At 43.0% G+C, this 27,604-nt stretch overlaps 1 protein-coding gene across 2 annotated transcripts in view; it reads right to left on the minus strand.

Annotated features, from left to right (window-relative positions):
- The window catches only part of Cdh2 (cadherin 2), a 220,601-nt gene that overhangs the window by 32,548 nt on the left and 160,449 nt on the right, over positions 1 to 27,604 (minus strand). For both annotated transcript variants that reach the window (NM_031333.2, XM_087593546.1), the window contains 8 exon segments: positions 6,819 to 6,958; positions 8,778 to 9,011; positions 9,321 to 9,554; positions 11,491 to 11,633; positions 14,110 to 14,363; positions 16,605 to 16,790; positions 17,498 to 17,635; positions 24,639 to 24,811. In NM_031333.2, coding sequence (NP_112623.2) covers positions 6,819 to 6,958; positions 8,778 to 9,011; positions 9,321 to 9,554; positions 11,491 to 11,633; positions 14,110 to 14,363; positions 16,605 to 16,790; positions 17,498 to 17,635; positions 24,639 to 24,811 — 1,502 coding nt within the window.

The raw sequence follows: 27,604 nt of genomic DNA on the forward strand, positions 1-27,604 counted from the left end.
TGACCAGTAGTCATTTAGCAATGTCCACTATCACCATCATCATGTCTTCTCAAAGACGAGGAACACCTGCCACACCCGTGGCCTCGAGTGAGAAGGTCATCTTTTTAAAAATTGAGAACAGAGGCCACTGAAGATTTCTGTATTCCAAAGCAGGGGTGGGGCAGCCCAGAGATAAAGGCCACTGCACGATGCAGGGCGGGGCAATTTTTCAGTGGCCTGAATGAGTAAGAGCTTTGGTAGAAGATATCTAAACATTTAGTCTTCTTGTCCTCAAATGGATATTAATCCTGCATTGCCACTTTCCAACAGTGAAGGTCTATTCTGCCTGACTGTTCTGAGAATCCAATGAGATCACAGCAGCCACCACCCCCCCACCCCCCAGTGCATTTCTACCACCCATCACAACAGCAGGTTATACAGGACACCAATACACACCCAACAGCTTGCGCAAAGGCCAAGAGTGAAGCTGGCTGGCGACACTGAACAGGGTTAGAGTACTGTGAAGAAAACATCAGTGCTGCTGTACACATCAGCTACACTTAATAAACGCTGGCTTTAATGGAAGAATTATCATAAAAGAATCCAAGCCTTAAAGAGATGTAAGCTTCTGTTTCCTACCCGGAGGTTCAAAGGAGGAAGGTCCCAGGGAAAGTGAGAAATGCCCTGTATTGTACAGTCTCCCTGATTTTATCAGAGATGTTGGTATAGAAGAACTGGGCAGTGAGATCATTGAAAGTGATGCAGGATTTGCAACCAGTTTTGATGGCCAAAAGGGTACTGAAGGTCGTTGACTAATGATGGTAATTAAGCATGCCTTGATGAGCACCAGAGCCTGGCTGGTGATGGCAGTGACCAGATAAAGAAGGAGCTTTGCCCTCCGAAGAAGACCAGACAGTATACTAAAAGGTCTTTCCACCAAGCCAAGGCACTAGGCAGAGAGATATCAGGCCTGTCAAAACTCAGGGAAGGCCTCTTACAAATGCAGTTTCAAATACAGCCCACTCTGGCCTTGACCACAACCTTCTAGGAAGGGGCAGAGTATCTACAAGCTCCCACCAATGTCTTCTCTTTTTCAGATAAGGATAAAAGGCACAGGAGGCCACCCAACCCCCTAACTGGGCCTCTCTGGTTTGTTAAAGAAATCAGCAACCCCCGCAGAGAAATTCAACTGATAGAGATGCTAATCTGGGGAGATAAGACCTGCCCTTGTGAAGGGCTACTTGGCTTTGGTCTCTTCCTAATCAGCTGCCAGGGAGAAGCCAGGGTAATCCAGCTACAGGCTAAATTTGAGACACACATACTCTGGGGAAGACAGCCATAGTCTTGCTTCCCTCGCTAGCTTAATGGATCTCTCAGATCACTAAAGGCAGACAGGTATAAATTGTGGTCATTTCTTGCTGAAGTAGCAGGACAGCAAAAGGAGTCTTTGAGACTACCTGTCTGTGACACCAAGCATAAGAGACCTGTACCTAAGTGTCATAAGTCATGTCCACTTACAGAGGAACAGTTCCCAGTCACACCTCCAGTAACATGCACGCTACCTACTATGTTAAAAAACAATAAACTCTTGTCCAGAAGTATCAAGGCCCCAGCTCCAGACTCCTTCTCCATTGCCCCTTCTATGCTCTAAAGAAACGAATTCCTAGCAAGGACCATGGTGGAGTTGTAGAAAAGAGAAAATGCTGTATTTCAGCAAAACCAGGCTCCTTGGGAACTGATGAGCATGGATTTCAGGTTTAAAGGAAGAGCATCCGGTTAGAAGAGGAAGGATTTGCATTAAATACAAGGTGCATAAAAATACGTAGTCATAAAATAGTCCTATTTTTCTTAAGGACAGAGACAAACATTAAAAGAACCCATCAAAGATATTTTGAAAGAGGCCTAGCAAGATGGCTCAGTGGGTGGAGGTGCAGGCCAACGAACCTGATGGCCTGAATTTGATCCCAGGGTCCTACATGGAGGAGAGAACTGACTCCTGCTTATGATCCTAAGATCACGTGTCATGAAAGCTGTGGCATGTGCATGATTCCCTGCCCCTAATAAATACATGCAAACACATGTTTACATTTTTATCATATAGCAAGACATTAGAAAGCAAAGTAATTTAAGCCACATGGTGATGTAACAATGACACACAGAATAAGCAGTAGAAAACAGGGGGCACCAAGCCACGAAATTACACATACAGAACATCTACTCCGAGCCATGATTCTTTTTCATTTAACTTAACAGAGGATGAAGACCGAACATCCTAATCCACATCTTATAGCCCATAGAAGATCAAGCGTAGATTAGTCATAAGTGTGACTAACAAAACATTACGTACCTCTCACAAGTATGACAAGTCCAATGAGAAAAATCTATAAAGTCATATACACAAGCTGTTTGTGGCCGCAGGGTTCATTATCATGACAGATACAGTCTTCTAAGTGGAACGTAAAAGTTCAACCACAACAGGAGCAATGACAGACTGGCTACTGTTAACCGGCTGCTCATCATAAGAGCATTCATCATTAGGAGAATCTAGAGAGCAGGCTATGAGATGAGATCTTCAATGTACTTAGCTGACAAAAAAGCTCGTGTCTATCATGTGTAACGGTTCTGTCAGCTCAATAAGGAGAAGACAACATCACAGAATGAAGAAAGACAAGCTGAATCAAAGCTTCATAAATGAAGATTCAACTGGTCAGTAAGCCAGCAGGGACATCCCAACTAAGTCCTAGCAAGAGCTATCGTACCAGAGGGACTGAGGTGTAAGGCTAAAGACGCCAGGGAGCTAAGGAGATGGAGGATGGTGGGCACCTAGCATCCAGGCTGCAGGATGTGAGGTGTAAACGGCACAGCCACATCAGGAAAAATGAATGACTGTGCTCAGGCCACACGGGGACACGGAAGACACATTCCTAACTCGTGCCTAAGAATGCTCACTGACAGTTTACTCAGAATCTCAAATGGAGGCTAGGCATGGTTGTACATACCTTTAATGGCAGCACTCAGAACTGTGACTTTGAGGCCAGAGTGGTCTACATCGAGAATTTCAGGTTAGTCAGTGCTACGTATAAACTGTGTTAAACAAACAGCAAACAAACAAACAAACAAACAAACCTGGAAACATTTACAACTCCCGGTGAAGCAGAAGGCATAAATAACATGCCGATGTTTCTTAGCAATTAGCAATTCATCAATGGTAAAATGAACCACTTTTACACTACATGGGTGGGTCTTAGAGGTCTAACAGTGACTAACAGATGACAGACACAGACAGTATCTAATGATGTTGTTTGTTTACATTAAAGGTAAAAATAAATATTGTTAATTCATCATAACAGTAATTTATAAAAATCTGTTGGATTTGTGTGTGTGTGTGTGTGTGTGTGTATGGCTGTCATTTAGCCTGGAAAGGGGGTTTCTAGGATGCTGTAGGCATTGATGGGGGGAAGGGGGTTGTAGGGAGCCTCCTCTTCTCCACAGGATACTCAACCCTTTGAGACCAGCATTCACATCCTAACATCACAGCCTTAGAAGCCAGAGGCTGAGAACAAAGTGAAGTCTGGCTCCAGGAGAGCAGGAAGAGGCAAGCCTCTGAGATAGGCCACCAGAGGTGCTTTTATCTTCCCCTCCCCAAGCAAGAGGGTGACAAAAAGAAATCGCCATGGAATAAAGGCACCCGGACAAATCGCCCGACCTTGGAGGAGACATCAGGCCATGAAAGGATTTGCAGGCTGAGGGGGCTTGTTCCTAGCACCTGGGCCTTCCTATGGGCCTCTACTTAGAATACAAAAGGGTTCATCAAACAAAGCGTGCATTACTGTTGAACTGGAATTTAGCTTTACAACGGCTGGAACATGGGGTGAAGATGTTAAACCAGAGACAGGACGTGTGTTAGACAGCTCTTCAAAGACAAACATAGCAACCCTGGAGATCAGAGGACTGGGTGGATTTTAGAAAAAATTGAGAGTTGGTGCAGATAGAGCCCTCCATCTAGTCCTACATCAAGTATTATACTTTGTTATTAAATTAAACTTTATCAAGTAGACCACACTGGGAACCAGCAGCAGAAGAACCAGAGACATCTAAAGGCTATGACAGAGACTAAAATGCCACCACAGAAGGGAGAATCTTCTGAGACACCACAGTTAAGGGATGGATGAAATATGAAAATCACCCACAGCACAAAGCAGAGAAAGTTGCAGAAAAGTTCTCAGGGCAATGGGGAAGTGGTCAGAAAACACCCATAAGTTTGTGAGAGCCAGGGAATGCCAGAGTTCACGAAAAGCGGAAACTGAAGATTTACAATGATATTTTCAAGGTTTACAGAATGCTTTATGAACCCCAAAGGCATATATGAGCATCAAGTTAAATGTCTTATTTAGGTTTTAATTATATCTGTCAGCGGTCATTCTACCTCCAAGTCCATAGAGAATGACATTTCTCCTTGGGGACAACTGCTTGCCTAAATGACTCCGGCAGTGAATTGGACATCGCGCAACTAGGAATTGGATCTTAGTGTTTTAGATTAATGGAGGCTAGGGCATTTCTGCTATGTTTTCTTCACTCCTTCCTCACCGCCAGGCAGGTTTTATTATTGGATCTGAAACACCAACCTAAACAGATGAGGCCAATCTTCCCAAATGAACCAGGAGAGAACCTGAATTAACTTCTTGAAGGAATTTACACAAACTGGGGAACAGATTCAGACAGCTGACTCTGAGCTCCTGGTTTACGCTACAATGCAGGGAATATTGGATCCTGCCCCAAACCTCCAATTCTATGAAACAACTACCAGTTATTATAATTATTTTTCTCCTGAAGCTTTGTGAGGTAGTTTTAGGTTGACATTTCCAAAGTGAGAAACAGGGGCAGCATAGATGGCTCAGTTGTTAAGAGCACTTGCTATAGAAGTAAGAGCAAAGTTCAAACCCACATAAAAAGCCAGGCATAGAATTTCAGACTGGGAGACGGGGACTGGGTGGGAGGGGAGGTTGGGGAGCAGGTAACTCCAGGAAGCTCACTGGCTAGGAGGCCCTTCTGAAGCAGGGCTTTGGTCCTATGTGAGACCCCATCTAAAGCAATGATACAGAGAATAGAGGAACACACTTCCTTGACTTCCTCCTTGCTGTCCTCTTTCATGTGTGCATAAGGGTACACACAACTGCACTCAGACACTTGCATCATATACAGACAAAGACCCCACAACACACACACACACACACACACACACACACACACACACACACACACACACACACACACTCACGCAGGGAGACAGACAGAGAGAAAGGGAGAGGGAGAGAATGATACGCCATGCACAACAATGAAAGCCGGATGTGATCAGTGTGATCAGAAAGTGAAAAGGTAGATTAATTAATAATTAAAGTCACGTGAATTTTTAAAACCTAGATACATTTTTACAAGCGAGAAACCCTGGGGTATATTTACAGAGCCTCTTTAATCAGTCAGTAGTCAAAACAGCTTTACACACTTGAGTCAAGTTTTCAAGACTTTTTAAACATGCCTTTCTCCTAAATGAAAGATCAGACTTTGTAAGTCCAGAACAGAACCAGTTATGGGCTCAAAGCAATTCACGCAACTTTGCAAATGTGAACGAGGAATGTTAAAGATGGAGAGGAGGTATGAATGTGCTCTGCTAAACAAAAGACATAAACCAGTTCTTAACAGGTGCTAAGGAAGTGTGCATGTGTGTGTGCGTGTGTGCGTGTGCGTGTGTGCGCGCACACGGGCGTGCACTCCCGTGCATACTGATTAGACCATTGCCAAACACACTCAGGGCAGAAAACAATTTATTGATAACACAAACCGCAAGAATGCCGTGTTATTTTCAGTTCCTCTTTGTGGCATTTGTTTCAGAAGCAGAAATGGTCTAACTACAGCATCACATGTATCAATGGATACACTTGTGACTTCTTGGGAATACTTCCTTACATTCCTGTTCATTTCCAATATATGTATGGATGGCTGAATGTAGGCTGTGACACCAGACAGACCCACATTCAAATCCTGCATCTGTGCCCTAGGTAGAACCCTAAGTGGAGCTCATTTTGCAGTCATCAAAAGTGGGGATGTTCTCAGAGGAACTGACGGTTTCACAGGTTTCAGAGAGAGATTCGATGTGTGTAGCCAGCGCCTGGCATGCAATGTGGAACTCTCATATTGTTCTTAGGACATCGAGGAGGTTGACTCTGAGCAAAGCAGCCTATGTTCTCATGTACTGCTTATTCTCACTCTCATAATACAGCTTTCTCTGTGCACGGCACCCAAAAGCACACATCAGTTAACAGCAAGAAGAGAATTCTCTCACCTATTGAGCAACTACTGTGAACCCTGCACCAAGACTGACACCACAGAGAAATGAATGGTGTAGATGGAGCCTCTGAACGCGAGGGTTGCTCCATGAGGTGAAGATCTTACAGGCAAACATTTGCTGGCTCTACCCCGTTTTATGTCACGCCTGGAATATTTATTTAATTTGCCCGGGAAGTAGTTGCAAAATAAGCAGACTTATTATACCAACCTTGTATATCTACAGCCCCATATAAAAATTAATTATATTTTAATTATCCAGTGGGACGAAAAAGGCCAAACAATACGAATTTAAGTGAAGTGGGTTCAAGTTGTATGCGTTTGTATGATGTTCGTATAAAATAAATACAACTATAACTGGTATTTTGGGAACAATCAAGAAACGTGTGACTTTATGGGAAGAATATACCCATAGGTTGATAATAAGATATGGTAAATGGCAGAAAACGTGATGGTTTTCATAATACATAATCTTAAAGATTTGAAACACCACTCACCTGGTCTTCCTCTCCTCCACCTTCTTCATCATATTTCAATATGTTATCTCTTACATCATCTTCTGGGTCTATTAAAAGCTGCTTGGCCTGGCGCTCTTTATCCCGGCGTTTCATCCATACCACGAACATGAGGACAAGGACTGGATAGGGGAAGAGGAGAAATTCTTACAGTGCTGTTCATCTGAAAGCCAGACTCACGGAACCTCAAACTTCTGCATCCCTGAATTAAGCACTCGGAGGACCATGATACATGATTCACTCTGGTACTGCGTGTGGGCCTTAGCAGTCCTCTGTCAGAGCACAGAGTGAAGACCCGGACTCTAGTCTCCGGGGTCCCGTGGATGTGCTGAGTAAACCCCTTTGTCCCATGAGGCACGATCTACAGAACTGATTATATGGCTCCCATCTTCATCTTGGCTTGTTAGAGGATAGATACCCTGACAGAATGCTTCGTAAACTCCAAAAACAAAACAGCACTGAGCTGGACTGTGGCACTGGTCAGTCATCATTATACTCCCAAAATCTCAGAGAAAGGCACTTCCCCTGGGGAACAAGTGTTCGCTTAGATGGTTGGGACAGGAAATGAGAGCTGGGTGTGTAATTGGATCCCTGGTTGTTTTTGGACTCCCAGAGGCTGGTGCTTCTCTGTCACGCTCTTCTGCATTTTCTTCCCTACCTCGATGCAGCTATGAAGGCATGGGGATTAGTTTTCGCCCTGAAATAATATTAGGCTTTCATCCTTCACACTCAGTGCCAGGTCTGCGACCATAAATTCTCCCAAGTTGATGTTAAAATCAGTGCCAATTCATTTTCCTTCACAATGCCTGTGTCACTTTGTCATGGCTGAATCTATCATTCCTAAGTCTGTCTTGATAAGGCTGGTTGTATACGGCACATTCGAAAGTGAGCTGCGTGCCTGACCACATATCTAGGAATAAATTCTGTCTAAAATGTGAGGGTATCAGTTTACATCCTGAAACAAAAAGATTTAATGACTCCTATTTGAGCACATTTTTATTATTGGCCATAAAAGTAAATATCTTCCTTTAAAAGCCAGATACATGATCTCATTTGCCATTGTTCAGGGCTAAATCTAGCAAGTGGATTATTAGTAAGGCATGCAGGTTCCAAATTATAGTCAAAGCAGTCCCCACACAGGAAGTAAAAGATGCTCAGGCTTCTATAGTAATTGCTTGGAATAAAGGGACAGAATTCTAAATTACCAGAACACTTGTAAATGCAGAAAACATAAAAGAAATGGCCAACATTTTCAAGAAAGTGATTGGTGCATAGCGTGATCACACAATAAACCGGTCCTGCTGCTATTCCACAATAAAACTCGGCCCGGGCAGTTCATTCTTCTAACCTGCATGCTTAGAAGTGGTTCCTAAAGTACTTTCTGGTGGTTAATTCTCTGCATTCCACTGAACCAAAGACAGCAAAGTATCTTAAAGAGAGGAAATTCCTTAATCCGCACTTATGCTAAAGACAGACAATTTATTGAGCTGTATAATCATTCCCATTATCAAATGTGCTCTGTATGGAGTGCAATCTCTCAGTATTTTGTGCAGTTTCTCAGAAACAAATGCCTTGACCCTTGCATGACTGGAGTAGGTTGCTAACTGCACTTTATGTGCAGGGAGGAGAAAGAAGGCAACACAGCTACCTTCCTAAATCATCAGCTCTGTGCCATAAATCGATACTCAAGTCCTAAGGCGAGCGCTCAGACTTAAGGCTATTTAACACTTTTCTGTGGAATGGGCTTCGTGTGATCCCGGCAATCAGCATGGGACATGGTTGGGGAGGAGAGGGAACACACTGGGGGCTGGCTGAAAACTCGTCCCCCATGGACGGGATGGTGCTCAGCCAGGTAAGGGACCTGCTCGGTTATTCTGAGAGGGCTCCTTGCTGAGCCTCCTAGAAGTAGGAGGTACCGCACTCTCTGAGACCAATACTCACTCAGCAGGATGATGATACACAGAAGTATCGCGATGATGGCGCCCGTGCCAAGCCCTGCACCCACGATCCTGTCTACGTCGGTGCAGTCTCCATTGGAGTCACATTGGCAAACTTTCACACGCAGGATGGAAATATTGGACTTGGGGGGATTCCCTGAATCTGTGATAACGATGGGAACTTCATAGATGCCAGCTTCCAAAAACTTGATCTTTAAATTGAGCTGAGCAAAATCACCTACATGGAAAAGGGAGAAAAAGGGGAAAAAGAAAAGTCTGACATCAACACCTAATAAGATGTAAGAAGAAAAAATACTACTTTCCGGAACGTATTTCCTAACTGTAACCCATTAAACAAATCACAATTATGCTGTATTGTGAAAAGCTATTTTAGGCTTCAAGTGCTTTTTAATATCTCATTTATACCTTACATAGCATTTAAAATATGTTTCACGAGAAGGTTATAAGGCATGTAAAATTAATTTTCCATACCAGGGTTCAAAACTACTGCACTATACATGCATTCAAATAATTAAACTGCTCTTACCATTAAGCCGGGTGATGGTCCAGTTTCTTTTAATAGTCACTGGGGATAAGGGAAGGTCAAATGCAAAGGGCCCTGCATTGGGGTCTATGTCATAATCAAGCGCTGTGATGTTAATTGAATTGGGTTCTGGAGTTTCACAAGTCTCGGCCTCTTGAGGTAACACCTGAGGGGCGTTGTCATTGATATCAAGTAAATAGATTTGCAGCGTTCCTGTTCCACTCATAGGAGGGATTCCTAAAAGGAGAGAAAAGTCATAGTTGAGGGCCACGGCTTCTGAGCTGATCCTCAAACGTGGTGATGCTTTTTGAAGCCTCTTGTCCCTATCACATGGGGAAATGTTCATTGTCTCGGTAACTGAGTGGATGATTTACAGAGCAAGCTCACATCTTCCTTCCCTCCTGGGATGGCCCTGAGCTGCTGGTGCCCTCCATGCCTCCTCTATGGCGCCCATCACTCCATGCTCATGAATAGCTCACTCCTCTAGCAACTGTGGAGAATATCAAAGAAGCGCAGGGGCTCATGAGGTTATGAACCCTAGCCTCTGGGTGGAATGACAACACATGTGAGTGTACGGAGGAGAGCTCTGAAAGTTCAAAGCCAGCAGTAACCATCGCAACTATTTACAGGCAAGAAATAGAAGGAAATAGGCATCTTGGGAACACATACCCTGGAGGGGAAAACCGTGTTTCATTGATTAGCCAACTACATATCTAAGGAAGGATGGGAAAGCTCTCTGCACAGTAATTCATGCTATTCCTGTGAAGAAGGTTTAAATAGATGAGGGGCCCCAAACTGCTCATGGCCATGGGCTTTTCTGCATACTGTAGAATGTACAAAACTGGACACTAGGTGTTCTGCCTAATCTTAAATCTGTTCTCGTCAGCCCTGAAAAATCCGACCTTTTCGTCTGGCTGTGTCGCAGTTTCTACACACACCTAAGAAGCTTTATGTGTGTGCAGTTATATACACATTGTTTGTTTATATGCATTTTATAAATATTTATATATACTGAATCCCAGATAGGTCCTATATGAGAGAGGAAACAAAATACAGCACTCATCTGGGGCAAAACACAATTTTTTTCATAGCTGTTCATGCAAGTGGGTCTCATCACCACAATGTTTTAAAACTGCACATCTTGACCACAAATTTGAAGCTCGTATTTTTTCAACAAGCAAATACATTCATAGTCTAATGCTAAAAATATTTTAAAATATGGTTGTGATTCCATTTTGGAAGTATGAACAATGACAGAAATATTTCTGTGAATATTAGCTTGTGCCAAGCACTGCTTTAAAAGCTTTATTTGGACAATTCTTCAAGGAGTGGAAATTAGCTATTAATTCCACTATACATTTATTCCACAAAATCAACACAAAGTTAACAGAGTTGAATGAAGACCTGGACTGCCGGGCAGTGGTGCATGCCTTCTATCCTGGCACTTGGGAGGCAGAGGGAGGGGATGGGTCTCAAGTTTGAGGCCATCCTGGTCTATAGAAGAGCCGAGGCTGGACATGTGTGAGAGCTAGCAAAGCTGTCATTTTGCATTTGTGTATGTTCTCCTTATTTTAGACATTTAAGAGAACATACTTATCCATTTCAACCAACTCTGACCCAGCAGATATTCACATTGGGAAAGAAAAAGTGTCAAAATACGTTTCAAAACCAACCCTTTCACAAGGCTCTTATATTCATTTTCTGAATATGCACAAAAATAAGTTTTCTAGCACGTTGCAGGAATTCGTCAGAGAAAAAGCCTAGAGAAAGAAACACATGAAGAGTATATATATATACACACACATACATATAACACCACATTCTGGGAACACTGAAGTTAGACTTCACCTCTAGTTTACAGGGCATCTGTCTGTCTGTCAGGGCAGGAGAACAAGGAGGCCCATGATCTCAATGCCAGCCCACTATAGAAGCCATCCATACACACAGAGTACGTCACAGAGATGGCAGAGAAGTACTTTACACAGAGCAAGTGGGACAAGGGAAGAAAATTTGGGGCTTCAAGACAAAACAGAGCTTTAGAACCTTGAGAGAGCAAAGGTCTGCTTTCTGTGTACTTTAGCACTGTGGAAAGTCTTAATCCTTTCATCAGCACAAAAGGTACTGCTCTCTTTAACCCACAAAGACGACCCAACAAATCTATTTAATTACATACCATTGTCAGAAGCAAGGAAGGTAGCATTATAGATGTTGTTTTTGACATTTGGCGACTCTCTGTCCAGAACAGCGATAGTGGTGATCTGCCCGTTCACAGGGTCTATTTTCAGCCAGTTGGCAGGGTCAGATAACTTTGTGTATCTGCAAAACGAAAGTGCAGCAGCTCAAACACTTTTTGACCAGAAACTTAGCAAATCAAGCCTCTGTAAATTTTACAGGTTTAATTACAAAAAGGCAAAGCCCTCGTTGATTTGCATGGCTGTAGGTGACAAGCAGACACAGAATTTAAGATAGAAATGTTAAGTCCGTGGCAGTGATTTCGGGAGGTACGCATCGAAAGCACAGCAACGTGGTCTACAAAGCTTTCTGGGTAAGACATGGTACACAGTCTCCCTGTGGTGAGCTGAGGGAAGATTTAGCTACCCTTAGTTCAGGCCCTTGCCTACTTCAATTCATAACATGGGTACTGACAATAGGGCTCAAATACACTCTCCATATTTTTTCTTTTTCTTTATTTCAGCTTTATTAACTTGGGTGTTTCTTATTTACATTTCGATTGTTATTCCCTTTCCCGGTTTCTGGGCCATTATCCTCCTAGCCCCTCCCCCTGTCCATCCTCCCCCTATTACCGCCCCCCCCCCCAACAATCCCATTCACTGGGGGTCCAACCTTGGCAGGACCAAGGGCTTCCCCTTCCACTGGTGATCTTACTAGGATATTCATTGCTACCTATGAGGTCAGAGTCCAGGGTCAGTCCATGTAGAGTCCTTAGGTAGTGGCTTAGTCCCTGGAAGCTCTGGTTGCTTGGCATTGTTGTTCATATGGGGTCTCAAGCCCCTTCAAGCTCTTTCAGTCCTTTCTCTGATTCCTTCAACGGGGGTCCTGTTCTCAGTTCAGTGGTTTGCTGCTGGCATTCGCCTATGTATTTGCTGTATTCTGGCTGTGTCTCTCAGGAGAGATCTACATCCGGTTCCTGTCAGCCTGCACTTCTTTGCTTCATCCATCTTATCTAGTTTGGTGGCTGTATATGTGTGGGCCACATGTGGGGCAGTCTCTGAATGAGTGTTCCTTTAGCCTCTGTTCTAAACTTTGCCTCCCTATTCCCTCCCAAGGGTATTCTTGTTCCCCTTTTAAAGAAGGAGTGAAGCATCCGCATTTTGGTTATCCTTCTTGAGTTTCATGTGTTCTGTGCATCTAGGGTAATTCGAGCATCAAATATACTCTCTGAACTGGAGCCCTCTCATACAGAACCTAGGGGGGAATTAGCAGTTAAAACACACAGCACAAAGCACTCCTAATGCTTCACCACCTTACCATGGGAGAGACAAAGCATCACCGGAGAGATCTCATAAAACCCCATTCCTACCAGGATCCTCCACGTGGGGCAAAGCCTCAGATGGTGTCCTTCAAAGAGCCCCAAGGCTTTCATCTGGAATAGCACATTCACTTCTTTCAACTCCTTAAAACGTGAGCTGAAGTTTTACAACTCAGAGAACTAACACGTAGATCGGACACGCTACGGTCTATTTTGAGAGGTGAAGTCTACAGGATTTGAATGCGCCTACCAATTAGCCATTTAACTGTCCTGATTTCTGGGTATGGAGGACTGGGGACTTGGAGTGGTCATCTGTCAGCAGTCATCCTGAAAGCACTTAAACCAACTTATGAGTTAATTTTAAAGTTAACTTCAGCCACTACAGAGAACAGTTGGATGGAGCAGCTGTCAGTCACCCGGTCCCACCTCGGGATACATTAGGTTTTGCTGAGGTTGGAACCGTATTACACATCTTATAGGTTTGCTGTACAGGTATGGGGTGAACAGCATCCGTTGGCCCATTTTGGTCTGGCATATGTTCTCATTAGGCTGGACGTGTGGAGAAGAGAGAGCTTGTAATTTCCTGAAGCTTCCCTGTTAATTCACTGTGTTGCTTTTTTAAGTGTTTGATACAAAAGTGTAGGCTAAATAATTGATATTTTTAACGAAAAAGACAGAACAGTAGAAGGAAGATTTTCCTTCTACTAACATATGAATAGATGCAGTCTTGTATTTTTAACCTAATAAAGTCATGGATGCCCTACGAAGGAAATACACCAGAGAATCTAAAATTATTTCAGGAAACATGTATGTCTCCATTTGATCTTTCCATGGGTGCTGAGGACTGAAGAAACCTATTTTTGTAGCTTTTTTTTTAATCTCAAAAAATAAAAAGTATTTTCTGTAAGACTTCAATCGTGAGTTTTCTTTAGGAATGCAGCTCTCCAGGTAGGCATCTCATGCTGCAGTGGATGGCTCTATAGCCATGCATGTACAGAGAAAGCAAACTGGACCCAGTGGTTATAAAACAGAGTGGTTATGAAACGTGAAAGTGGGAAGGAAATGCAATAGGAGAAACTGGGAGGAGGGGGAGGGGAAGGGCCTAGGGATGCATGTGAATCTGTGCATGAAATTCCTAGAGTAAAGAACACTATTTCAAAAGTAAGAAGTAAAAAGTAAAATCATTCTATATTCTAATAATGACTTTGGTCGTAATAGATATTTCCTACAAGGTACATTTAGTAATTTCTACGTGGGACACAGAAGAGAATCGAATGATGACAGCACAGCAGTGTTTCATACCTGATATTCTGTTGCATATATCGATCGGGGTCCTGAGCAGTGAGAGTGGTCAGCATGGTACCTGCGTGGAGGCCTTCCTCTTGGCGAATGATTTTAGGATTTGGGGCAAAATAAGGATTTTCATTGACATCAATAACTGTCACAGACACCGTGGCTGTCGACTGAGGTGGGTGCTGGATCCCCTTAGCTAATGGCACTTGGTTTTCTGCAGCAACAGTGAGGACAAACATCCTATTCGTTTCAAAGTCAATTGGCTGAAAAAGAAAAATGGAAACCATGCTTTTGCAGAAGTAAGAATATTTCGTTGTGCCGTTCATCTGTCTCTGTGTCTCGTTTCCAAAACATTAACTTTTGCACTTCAGTTAGCAAAAAGTTCTTCTGTAATTTCTGGGAAGTATGCAGGACTGTCTCACTGAAACACCCTGACAGAGAGATTTATGTTCCTCCAAAATTGCATGTGATTGTTGCATGGGGCCATTTATTTAGATGTCTGTAGAAACTTAATTTTTTTTTAATCAACACCGGAAACCAAAACTAGTACATAATCTGAGGTCAGGTGAGAACACAAGGTTTTATAAGCTCAAACATCGACGGAAGACTACCTTTCATGTCTTTCAAGTAGGGCAACTTTCACTAGACAGCAGTGAATTGAAAAAAAGATATCATATAGTTAAAAATACTATATAATTGAAAAATGCTGTACAACTTTTCAAACTGTGGCTGGATAGCTTAAGTGTCTTTCTGGGCTGGTGAGATGGCTCAGCAGGCAGGAACGCTCATCACCAAGCCTGACTGGCCTGAATTAGATACCATGGAACCATGATGGAAACGGCTGATTCTCCCAAGTTGTCCTCTGACATCCCATACATGTATCTTGGCATTCACACCTCTCCACCTCCAAAACAACCGACCATTCAATGTAAAAAAAAGTATCTTTCATAAATTAAAATAGACATTGTGGAGTGAAGTGCGTTTATACACGCTGCCCTTAAAACAAGGGTTTTATGGGTAGCTTTTATTTTCCCTCTTTGCATAGCAAACTAAAAATCTGGCTGTCTTCCATAATAATTCAGAATATCCTGCAGGTTTTTAACACTCCCATGGGAAAACACTCTAAATGATTATTACAACGCACACATAACCCTTTGTGTGCATATTAACCATTAGAGTCTCACTGAACCCAGCTGCCACTAGAACTCTGCAGGAATTTCACTCTGACTCTCCCTTGGCCCCTGGGGAGTGGAGTACAGTGTGTTTGGTAGTAGCAGGGAAGGTCAGAGGCTGTTCCCTCGTGGCTGTTGGTAGGCTAAGAATGACCGAGAGCAGAAGCTCACGAGAAAGCTACGTAATTCACACAAAACAGCAGCATCCTACCCCAGGTATCTCCAAGTCATCCAATACACTGCAGTTTCATTATTCAAGGACTCGGAATTCTGCATGCCCACCTCAAATACTTTAAACAAGACAGGAAGGGAGCTGGTTAGGCTGTGGTCTGGGGAATGCCTGAAATGTCCCTGATGTACATTTACGTGTCAGAGATGTCTGTGCAGATTGAGGCCTGTATCGTGTGCATCCACCTCACTTGTCCTTCGCAAACGCACAAGCACTTGGAGGCTGCACTCAACCCTCCTCCCACCAAGGCTGAGTAAGCGAGATGGCCACATAGCCTTGCAGGGCAGAGCTGAGATGCAAACACAGAGCGTAGTTCTGGGCTGGCACCATGGTTTCCTATTTGCCACGTGTCCAGACTACCAGTCCCCATGTCTTCCCCCTCACATGCACTCAGATTCTCATTCCTGAACAGGAGAACTTTCCATGACGATTGCTCTCTATGGCAAACAGGTGGGTTCACGTCATCAAGTGTTTCTGTGGAAGGGATGTTCACCTAAAAGGCTTTTACAACTATGTGTTTGTTACTATCGAAGAGATTCCTTTTTGGGCCTGCCATCATGTTCTGTTTTTTTTTTTTTTAATTACAATTAAACATTAACATTACCCCTTGTTCCATTTTACTTCTGCGATTTTTCTTCTGTCTTTTTATTCATTTACTCTCTGCCCAAACGCCACAAGAGTAAGCATGGTATCCCTCCTCACCCCCTTACTCCTCCCACTGCCCTAACAGGGATTGAACTGAGAACCTGGTGTTTGCTAGACAAGCACTCCAACAATCAACTGACGGCCAACCCCTCAGGATGTGAAAGGCCACTAATGTATCAGCTATAGTCACTTAACTTTGCTAAGGACACCATGTCTTCAGAATGGTAAATCTGTCCAGATTGATTTTAATTGTGATAATGGGACAGAATTTATGTTGTCCTCAGTCCGAACATAAATTAAACATTAACACATAATCCACTAAGTAGTCAGGAATTCCAGACTTGGAGGTATTTAAAAGAAGAAAAGGTCCCAAGATTCTACAGCGAAGTAATGAGAGAGGGCACAGGCTGGTGCCTGCTGGGTAGCTGTCTGAGGAGTGTGGTCCAAAGGACACTTACTTTTACCACTGTGACTAGCCCATCATTGCTGTTGGGGTCTGTCAGGATGGCAAACCTTCCCGTGGGGTCTCCACCACTGATTCTGTATGCCGCATTCCAGGCTGGTGTGTGGGGCTGGTCCTTGTCGGTGACAGTCAGGTTGGCTACAATGACATCCACTCTGTTCTCAGGGACTTCTCCGTAGAACTGCAGGAAAGAGGAACCTCAGTCTGAGATTCGGCCCACTGAAGGACAAGCTGCTGGATGACCACACCACCCTGATTTTACTGCGCCGTTAAAGTTTTATGATCTACACTAAACAAGGAGATAGGGAACGCTGGTAATTACCCAGTTTATGTCTGACGAAAGAGAAAAGATGCTGGCACATTTTTTTTTTTTTAGCCACCCAGTATTTTTTTTTTCACATTTGTGCTGCAGTTTCATTAGTATTAAAACTAGCATCCATTTGTGAATATCAGTGTGATTAACGTGAGGTCTAGAGAAAAGACTTATACAGCGGATATAACTTGACTCAGGATCTAGGTAAATACTCGCTCGCTGGAAGAGTAGCACAAATCAGGCATAGACTTCGGGCTCTGAAACACTGGAAGAATTCCGTTACCACTGCACCAAGTATTTGTTGCAGGCCGAGTATTTTAACTTCTGCAACAGTAACGGGGCGGGGAGGGGATGAGGATCTACAGTACTCAGATGCCCATTTTAAAGCCCACACTATAGAAACTTCTGAGTCAATGGCCACTCCACTATCAGGGGGAGATAGTGATTATTATACAAGCACAGAAGATACAATTTTGAATTATTTATTTCTATTTAATGCATTTATAATTCATATCAAAACTTCTTCCAAATAGACCCACAGCGCTGGAGCTCTTTGAGTGACAAGTTGTACTCACGGTCATGGCAGTAAACTCTGGAGGATTGTCATTGACATCTGTCACTGTGATGACGGCTGTGGCTGTGTTTGAAAGGCCGTAAGTGGGATTGCCTTCCATGTCAGTGGCTTGAATTATTAACGTATACTGTTGCACTTTCTAAAAAGACATAAAGATAACAAGTTAAATGATGCTAATTCCTCAAGAAGACATAACAGTTGTTCTGCAAAGGGCTCTTTATTACCCACAGAGAGCACAGCATCCTTCATTCTGATTAACATGACTTGCAATTTCCCACATGGAGTTTACTTTAACTCAGGAAGCACAGGTCTGGTCCTTGTCTGGGGAGATTTAACTGTGTATATTCACTCTGACTCTCGAGAAGGAATGCACCAAACACATCGCAGATGTGTGAAATTCATGGCTGAGCCGAAGCCTCCATCTGGTTTCTACCGTTCTCTTTTGCCACAAGATTGCCAATAAGTATTCAAGCATTTTTGGCATCTCATATATTAATTTCCAGACAGGTTAGGACAGTAAAGGTAATGAGGAAGCCAAGGAAAGAGGAAGCATATGCAATTCACAAATTGATAGAGTATGTCTGCCTTCCCTTAATATTATATATATAGAGAGATATATATGCATGATATACTCTATTATTATATATAGTCTGTCTTTTATAATTAGCTGATAACAATATTTCCCCCATTCCTCATTAGTACCAATTGTTCAAAAATTATATAAGAACAATATATAGTCTTTAAAACATTAAAATCCAGGGCTGGCAAGATGGCTTAGCGGTTAAGAATACTTATTTTCCTCGCAGAGCGCTGGGGTTTGGAGTCCACAGGTTGGCCAGCAAACATCTCTAACTCCAATTTGGATGTCGTCTTTTGACTTTTGTGGGTTTCAGGCATGTACAAGGTATACATAATATCATATAGGCGAAACATTCATACACATAAAATAAATAAATAAAACATACCTTAAATAATTTTAATTGAAAAGTATACATTTACATTATTAGCCCTAGACACAACAGGTGTTTAATAGAACAGGTACGTAATGCCTGGATCAGCACTGAGCTATAATACACGCTCTCTGTTGTTTTGAGCAGCACCCTACCACAGATATAGACAGGACACATGTACATGGAGGTGACTTTTATCAGGCAAGCACACAATACTTGAAAAGTACAGATTGGGAATTTTAACAGGGAGCCAGAGGAAGCTATAATGAATGTTTAATGAAAAGGTTGAGATTATCTTAGAAGTCTATACTGCTGGCTGACAGCATTTTATTTGTGGGAAACCTAAGCACTACCTAAGGTCATTTGGAATCCCCACGAAAACTGGCACAGAATAAAAAGGATCATATTCTTAAATGCTAAACCATTCTGAACAACAAAACTCTTTTCTTCACACCAAACAAAACAAGTGTCACCGCCAAGCGCAGCTCCCCTGGTTCTAAATATAGCCGACATTATAAACGGCCACTCTTCCCGGAGTCCTGCAGCTTGGAGGGAGAGGCACAAATTGTGGCTTTTGATGTAGTCATTAGAGGGAAGGGCAAGGAGCAGAGAGAAGTGGGATGGAAAGCCAACCTCACAGACCAGAGTTTAAGCTCTGTCGGTGGACTGAATGCCAATCTCTAGCAGATACTTAGGTTAGTTCCTTTATTTCTTCCTAAAAGAAAATATATCATACATTTTAATTAAAAAAAAAACCCTGCAAATATGCAGCGCAGGATGAGCCATTTTAAGATTTTTGCAATCCCCAACATTTTACTGCGGCCCAGAGTGGGCTGTATGCTTCCCCACTGGCGTTCCTTCTCAAGCCTATGGCTTTGGAGAAAATCTCAGGGTCTGACCCCTTTAACTGTAGACAACAGATGGCTGCTAGACAGAATTAGTCACTCCCAGGGATGAGCTCTTTAATTGGTTATCCAATTCAAGGTGGTCAACCCTGAAATCATATATACACACAAGGAACAGTAATGGACTTAGTATGGTGGGTGCATGTACGTGTCAATAACAATTAAGGAAAGAGATCATCAATTTGAGTAGTGAGGTGGGAAGAAGTGGGGGCTTAGAGGAAGGAAAGGGAAGGAGAAATGATATTTATTTTAATTAAAAGATAAATCTGATAGTTGGTCATTCACTTTCCTCTTCTCATGGTTACTGAGAAAACTCAGGGGGACATTTGATCAGCTTCCCATCTGAAAACTACAGAAATAAAAATGTATGATGGGGCTGACAGACAGTTCAGCAGGCAAGCAGCACTGGCTTCTTTTCCAAAGAACCGGGGTTCAAATCCCCACACCCACATGGTGGATCACAGTTGCGTGTAACTCTAGTCCCCAGGTATCTGACTCCCTCTTCTTGTCTCCGAGGTACCAGGCATTTATGTGGTATGCAGACATGCATGCATGCAAATCACTCATGCACGGAATATTAAGTGACATTTTAAAATGAGATAAGATGATTTATGTCATTTGTGTAGCTACTGCAGTTCTATGAACAATGAAAACTCAAGTTTTATTTTTAATAATGTTATACGGACATGCGGTATTTTCTAATGTCTATTCAATAAAAAGATACTTAAAATTGTACAAGCACAGTAGATACAATTTTGGATTGAGCTGAGATGTTGGGGTCCATTGATAATCTTTGAAATTTCCTATTCCTTCAGGCTAATATTAATAATCTTTAAGCTTCACAAGAACATTTTGTTGGGTGTTGTGGTATATTCCTGCCATCCCTGGCTTTGGAAGCTTGAGACAGGAGGATTATTATCAGTTCCAGACCAATCTGGGCTATAAAATGAATTCCAGGCCAGTCTGGACTGTAGAGTAAGACCTTGTCTCAACTACAATAACTACAGTGTTTGCGGAAACAAAAGTACCCACTTGGTAAATAACATGGCCGCCATGTCTAAACGTCATGCTGGAAAATGGTCTTGCTCTGCTAAGATGTGCTAGCCTATTATGATTTCAGCGACTGAACCATCCAGAGGGCCTGGCTTATTTACTCATGCTTGCCTGGCGCTGATGTGTGACTGTTCAAATCTCTGGGAGGACTCGAAGTGCTACACGGGATGCAAGATCCAAACTCCTCCCTCAGAGATCCAGCTGATAAAGGCTTTTTAGAAAAACTTTGTTTATTTCTAACCCTGTCTCTCACCGACTTGCGCATTTTTAGCAAAGCTACCATGATCATGCCCTCCTCCCCCACTTTCTGTATTTATATTCAGTGTCATCAAGGCCTGTTCCACTTCCATGTCAAATCCTCTGTCTACCCCAGAAATTCTCCACCAGGTTGACAGTGCCCAACGAGAATATCCTCTACAATGTAACACCTTAGCAAGTATGGCTGGCATACAATGGGCTCTGGCCAGGGATTCTGTGGAACATGCACAGGACAGAGCCTGCATCAAGAACTAGTTCAAAGCGTCTGTACACTCTGCCTGGTTGAGAAAGCTTGGTCTTGAATAATAGCCTTTCTTTTGTTTTGGGTCAGACAGGTGAAAGCCAACTGTTGAAGGGCTTCTGAAGTTTCTTGAGGTAGAACTGCTTTAGGTCTTCAGGAATGTGGCCCTAAACACATTTCCATGGCCGTGTCTAACCTTTGTGTCTTTTCCTACTTCCGTTTCTGTTTGCACCTGTCTCTCTACATGTATGCACACACGGGAAGAGCACAGAAGACTATCTTTGCAAGGAATTGCAAGCGGTTGTATGAGCGACGCCATCCTTATTCCGAGTTGGAAAGCAAGGGATTCTGGAGGGTTTAAATGAAGGGTGAAGGAGGAATTGAGGGTCTGAGACGCCAAGATAAAGACCCCTGCCTTGGTTCCGGGAGGCGAGATTAGCCATTTCGCATTGAGGAGACTTAGCACCTTGCAGATTACGAAGGGGACTGAAGGGAAGTGAGAAGTGAACTCCACAGCGAGGAGGAGATCCCATGTCAGGACCAACAAGGACCTGAAGGCACAAGGATAAGAAGTATCTGACCTAAGAAACAGCAAACATTGGTCTTTCCGTGCCAGGAAAACAATGCTGTAGAACAAAAAATAATGGACAATGCTTGATCAAAAAAAAAGAGGCTGCCAATTATGCCGGTGGGGAAAATGGCTTCGAGGATTTATTGAGCAGCACATTTACTGAATGCTCCATGCACTTTGCCACCCTCTGTTCCTTAAACTACTACAGTATCCTGCCAAGTCTCTCACGAGATCAATGTTATAGACGTGGAGGCCCAGGGTTATCGGTTAAAGAAGGTCCAACAGCTCACACCAAATAGAACCCCAGATTCAAACCCAGCAGAGAAACTGTGGGAGGCGGTATGGTTGTAATGTGAAGTACTTCCTATCAGCTCACGTGTTTGAACAACTGGTCCCCAGCTGGTAGCAGTGTTCAGGAAGATTGGGGACACTTAAGATGTAGAGGCAATAGGTCACTGGACTCATGGCTTTCTAGCATGGATCCCTTTCCCCCTCTGCTTCCTGGCACCATACTTTCTTCACCATGATAAGTTGTAGCATCCCTGGCACTATGAACCAAAGTGAACTCTCACTTCCTTAAACTGCTTCTTCCAACTATTTTGCCATAGAACTGAGAAAACTAAGTGCTACTGGTAACCCTAAGAAGGCAGTGATTAGAAATAAAGTGAAAAAACAAAAAACAAAAAACAAACAAACAAACAAAAAAACCAGAGACGGTTAAAAGTTAGGAATAGCACTAACAAGCAATGTAGCAAAGAGTCAGGAGTGCATTTAAAAAAAAAATCCCCAAACCGATGGGGGTGGGGAGGGATCGATGGCTTTAGATTTCAAGACCTTAAAGAACAGACATTTTTTAAAACTGCAGATTAAAGAAAGATTAAAAGGTGACTCTGGTAAGCGTTTCAACTGTTAGAGACTGCAGCACTGAAAGGTGTCATACATCCTGAAAGAATGATAGTGAAAATTACTTTCTACAAAAAGGAAACCGTGAATTTTAATAGAAATAAAGGGATTCAAGGCTGCATAAAAAGTCAAAGTAATTTAAGCCCGGCCTCAGGCAGAATTACCATAAACTATCCAAGATAGATGTATTTTTTTTCTTGCTGAAATGACTTTCAGAAAATGGAAGGCTTTCTATAATTTCCAATGGTAACTCATTGTTGATTTTTAATAATTCCACTGTCAAGAAGTGATTCCTCATATCATATCTAACCCATGCTCCCATAGCTTCCCATCTATTTCTGCATTAGTGTTATCAAGGGTGGTGGATGGTTCCCCGTGAACTGCAGGATACACTTAACTACAATTATACCCCACTTCAAGCTTTTATCCTGCAGGCTAAATATAGCCTCTCTGATTTTTAAACGTGGTGGGTCTGCATAGGGAAAACTGTTGTTAATTCTTTATGCCTCTCTCTTGTCATGAAGCAGCCAGGCTAAAAGCAAGAGGAATCTTAGCGAGAAACTTTGTGAAGCCCTTAATTCCATATCGCACAAAACTCTTGTGTGAAAGGAGAAATATTACAGTTGCAACCTGCATTAAATTTTCTTGATATACTCAACCTTACCCTGGAGAGAGACTATTGAAAAATACTCCATAATCTCATCCAACATATGGTATTCATATTGAATTTATGGGTGTGTCAGATAGTGTTTTCTATTATAGCAGAAGAGATGGGAAGACTCAGACTATGTTGAGCTGTCTTTCTTTTGCTTTGTCATGTATGTGTGGTGTATCCATGTGTGACTGCAGATGTATATCCCTGTCTAGATCACAGGAGAATGCCAAGTGTCCTGTTCTATCACTCTCTATCTTAAATATTGAAACATGGTCTCTATCACAGAACTTGGAGCTAGGCTGGCTACCAGGCAGCCCTAGTGACTCTGGTCTCTGGCCCTGCAGAGTGCTGAATTTACAGACACCTTGCAATGACCAGCTTTCGATGTAGATTTGAGGGATTCCAAATCAGGTCCTCATGCTAGCACAGTGAACACATTTACCCACTGGGCTGTTTCTCCATCCTGCTGAATTTTAAATGTACAGCAAAAACTAAATTCATCTTTGGATTTCTGAACATTTTTCCTGACTGGTTCTGTTACTTGGTTATGATGGTTCTAGAACAAGTTTGTGTATATAACTAATTATGATAGCAATCTTGTCTTCAATTCACATGCACATTACTGCAGTAGAGAGAACATTAAAAACCAACTTCTCAATTCCCTGTCAATAATATATATCATGGTGCATATAATGTTTTTACTTGACATAATCTGAGGTTCTGTTACTGCAGAAGCTGGCTCAGCCTGAAAGTTGCAAACCACAATCTCTAGGTGTTGACACCTTAAACGAATTCATGCAAACAATGATTATCTAGAAGCTGAAAGACATCTGCCAAGACACAGAACAGAAAAAGGATTTCACAGGATGTCTCTGACAGATGCCGGGAGAAGGCACAGGGAGGCCGGAGAATGGGAAGGTTCCTTGTCAAGACAAACAGGCTCAAAGGGCCTTTGAGATGGGACCTCACCAGCAAACAACAACAGTCCTCAGCTCCACACATCCACCTGGCACCTTTCCAAACCTGCATGGTTAGACTATGTGGTGGTGTTTAGTGTCATCAATGTTGTAGCTTCAACAAAATAGTATTCCAGAAGTGTGCCCAACAGAGGAATTAACACAGTACCAGCCTTCAGAACTGGAAAGTAAATTCTCTTAGAGTTCAGGAGTAACTTCTAATAAAGATGATAATTTTCTTGCACAATACCCATCATGCAATTCACAGAAGCCCCAAAGACCCAATCACATACACGGTATTTTTGGTATCATAAAAATGCATTTGGATGCATATTACTTGACTATGATGTCTAACTTAGTTCCCCACAAAAACAATTGACTATGAAGAAAAATAGGAGCACTCTTACAAACTTCAAAAATTGCAAACAAGAGAACATTGGCTTAACTTAGTCTAATATCACTGAGGGTAACATTAATTAATACCACACACACAGACACACAGACACACAGACACACAGACAGACACACACACACACCTCATTTACAACATGAAGTTCTCTGAAAACCCCTGACTAGAATGGAAATTAGCATGATTGGGAGATTCAATCCGCCACTGGCTTGCCTCTCAGGACAGCTCTGGGTCTGCTCACCTCTCGGTCCAGACCAGCTGCCACAGTGATGATGTCCCCGGTCTCGTTGTTGATTGTAAACATGTTGGGAGAAGGGGTGCTGGGTGCCTGGGAGAGGATCCTGTACCTCAGCATCCCATTCAGGGCATTTGGGTCATCTGCATCAATGGCAGTGACAGTCATCACATACGTCCCTAGAGAGTGAACAGAGAAGTCACATGATCATCTGTCACTTCCGGGCCCCTAAGACCAGGCATCCTTAGTATGTTAGCATGTCTCATTTTCACTTTTTCATAACAAAACCATTTTCAGTCCTTCATACAAAAATGTTTCTTTAAAACGTTCAACCATGGCAGTGTAGATAGAGGCCAGTCAGTGAAATGTTTGCCGGGCAAGCCTTAAAGGCCAGAGACAATGCCCAGAACCATGTGAAAGGAAAAAAGTCCAGTTATGGAAGGGGTGCACTTGTAATTTCGGTGCAGATGGACACAGGAAGATTCTTGGGACTCACTGCCCAGTCAGGCCAGCCTACCCTAACTGGTTCCTATGAAAGATCCTGACCGAAAAATACTAGGGGCTGACTTAGAGAGTGCTGCACACTGGCCTTCGGGTCAAGCCTGTACACGTCATCATAATAAACATAATCAAAGTATAAAAAGAAATTATAAAGTACACATACTTACAGACTCAACTTTCCCACACTTAGAAAACAAATCTACTCCGTGATCTTCAAAGGGCTCCATAGCCAACTTTAAGTTTACATAAATGCAAAAGACAAGAAACTCAGATGCTATTGCAAACGTATTTGATGACTACCAGACCTTCTCTTGTTCCGTAGTAGCATTTCATGGGGCTTTCAAGGGGGGTTTTCTCCAATGCCCAAGTCAGTTTCTGAAAGGGAGCTGTGTAAAGGACAGGGCTCACTCCATTCATTGCCCTGGCTGAGAGAGAAGCATGCTAGGCAGAACTGTTCTGCTACACTGGGCAGACACTTGACTCTGGGTACCACCACTGCCTCAAAGATGAAAAGGAGACTGTCCCTGGCCTGGAGATTTCAACCCACTGGGTATTTTAGATAGTAAATCTGGAAAGCACTCCGCCCAGAAGTACAGTCACCATTTAGACTTGTTTGTAAGATCTATTTAGAACCGAATCAGAAAATGTTCTGTCTCTGTCTTCTAAGAAACCCAGAGCCTGATTTACTTTAGAACTGAAGGAAGACCTCACTTACCCTGCACCCTAGAACTGGCCATGGCTTAGTTGTACTATTCAAATGTCTTTTCAGAACTTGTCCCTGTCAGCAGGACATTTCAGCTCATCAAGCAGCGTCTCCACCATTACTCACTTTGGAAACTCGATATCCTAGATGGTAGCTCACTGGCTTTCCCTTTCTCTCTCCCCCTATTGGATCTGATGCTCCCACAGGGCAGGAACTCTCTTGCTACCACTGTGCCCAGAGCCAGGGCAGAGTGGATCATACAGCTCCTGGTAAGCTAACATTGCAACATGAACTGATTGTTCAAAAACAACGTCTGGTTCCAGAACCTGGAGTTAAAATGCTTATGGCACAGTTTAAGTCAAGAGGGATGTCCTAGTCAAGCCCTGCCCAGCAGAGCGCTTCCAAAGCACAGGAAGTACAGCGGTCCTCACAGTGGCTACTCAGAGGCTTTCATTCATGAGACGCCTAACTGGAAACTCATGGTCACATACACAGTAAATACAGCCTGAATGGCTTATTTCTAATAAGGTCTCTAAAGCAGTGGATTATGTGAGGTTTGAAACAACCAAACACACGGGAAACACACGGGAAAATGATACTTAATTGCAAAACATCTGTAGTCGAAATGCCCAAAGTCTGTTTATATTGTAGGATATTTGCACGAGATATATTCTATTGTGTGTGTGTGTTTGTGTGTGTAAGTGTGTATGTGAATGTGTGTGTGTTTGTGTGTGTATGCGTGTGTATGTGTGTGTTTGTGTGTGTGCGTGTGTGTGTGTATGTGAGTGTGTTTGTGTGTGTACGCGTGTGTATGTGTGTGTGTTTACATGTTTACATGCGCACACGCACATCACAGTATGCATGTAAAGATCAGAGGACAGCTTGTGTACAGGAATCAGCTTTCTCTTTCTACCAAATGATTCCCAAGGCTTAATTAACTCAGGACCTTCAGGCTTGGTAGCAAGTGTGTAAAACTCCCGAGCCATCTCCAGAGTCCATACAAGATCCATTTTAGTAAGGATCTATCTCGTTTTACTGGATTTTAAATGTGTAAGACTGGAGGTCATCCTGTCTGACAGTGTCTGAAGGAGCCATAGAGGACAGAGTCCACACATTCCTTTCTTTCTCTATGAGGATACATGGGGCCAAGGGTTTAAGGCACAGTTGCTTCTACCCACAGATCAGCTGGTACACCAGAGAGCTATAGATATTGGTGGAGAGGCTCAAGGTCCTATGAAGTGCAGTCTTAAATACTGATTTTTTATGAAACAGAATAGTTGAATATCTCAAAACATTAAATCTGACCAGCTGGCCAAACATTTGCTTTTTCATCCCCTTACTGAGTGCCTGGTTTAGTAGGTTTTCAGATTAAATAGGTCTCGCTGGCCTGGCTATTCTGTGACTGGAATGTTTTTAGTACAAGGATCTGAACTGCCAGTCAAACACCACTTCACAAAGGCGAGAGGCTTTCTGCAAGTGCTGCCTCAAGGCCAGGCCACTTCCTTCTGCGGGCTGAAAGGCGACCGTGGAGGACATGTGGCACTCTAGAAGTAAATACCCAGCGTGCCACAGCTGTCACCAGTCCTGCCGTGCTGGGGGCTTCACTGCCTGGTAACAGAAACACCAAGCAGCTTTACTGTTGGGATTCTGCTGTTTCTCTGCCTCCTGTAAGGGAGTTGGTGCTCTGTACACGCCAGCCTCTCTCAAGCGGCTCCCTCACTATGTCAGCTACAAAGCAAGGGAAGACGACTCTAGATTCCATGGCCTC

This window comes from Rattus norvegicus, chromosome 18 (genome assembly GCF_021556685.1).
Source record: "Rattus norvegicus strain SHRSP/BbbUtx chromosome 18, alternate assembly SHRSP_T2T, whole genome shotgun sequence".
In the NCBI taxonomy this organism is placed as follows: Eukaryota; Metazoa; Chordata; class Mammalia; order Rodentia; family Muridae; genus Rattus; species Rattus norvegicus.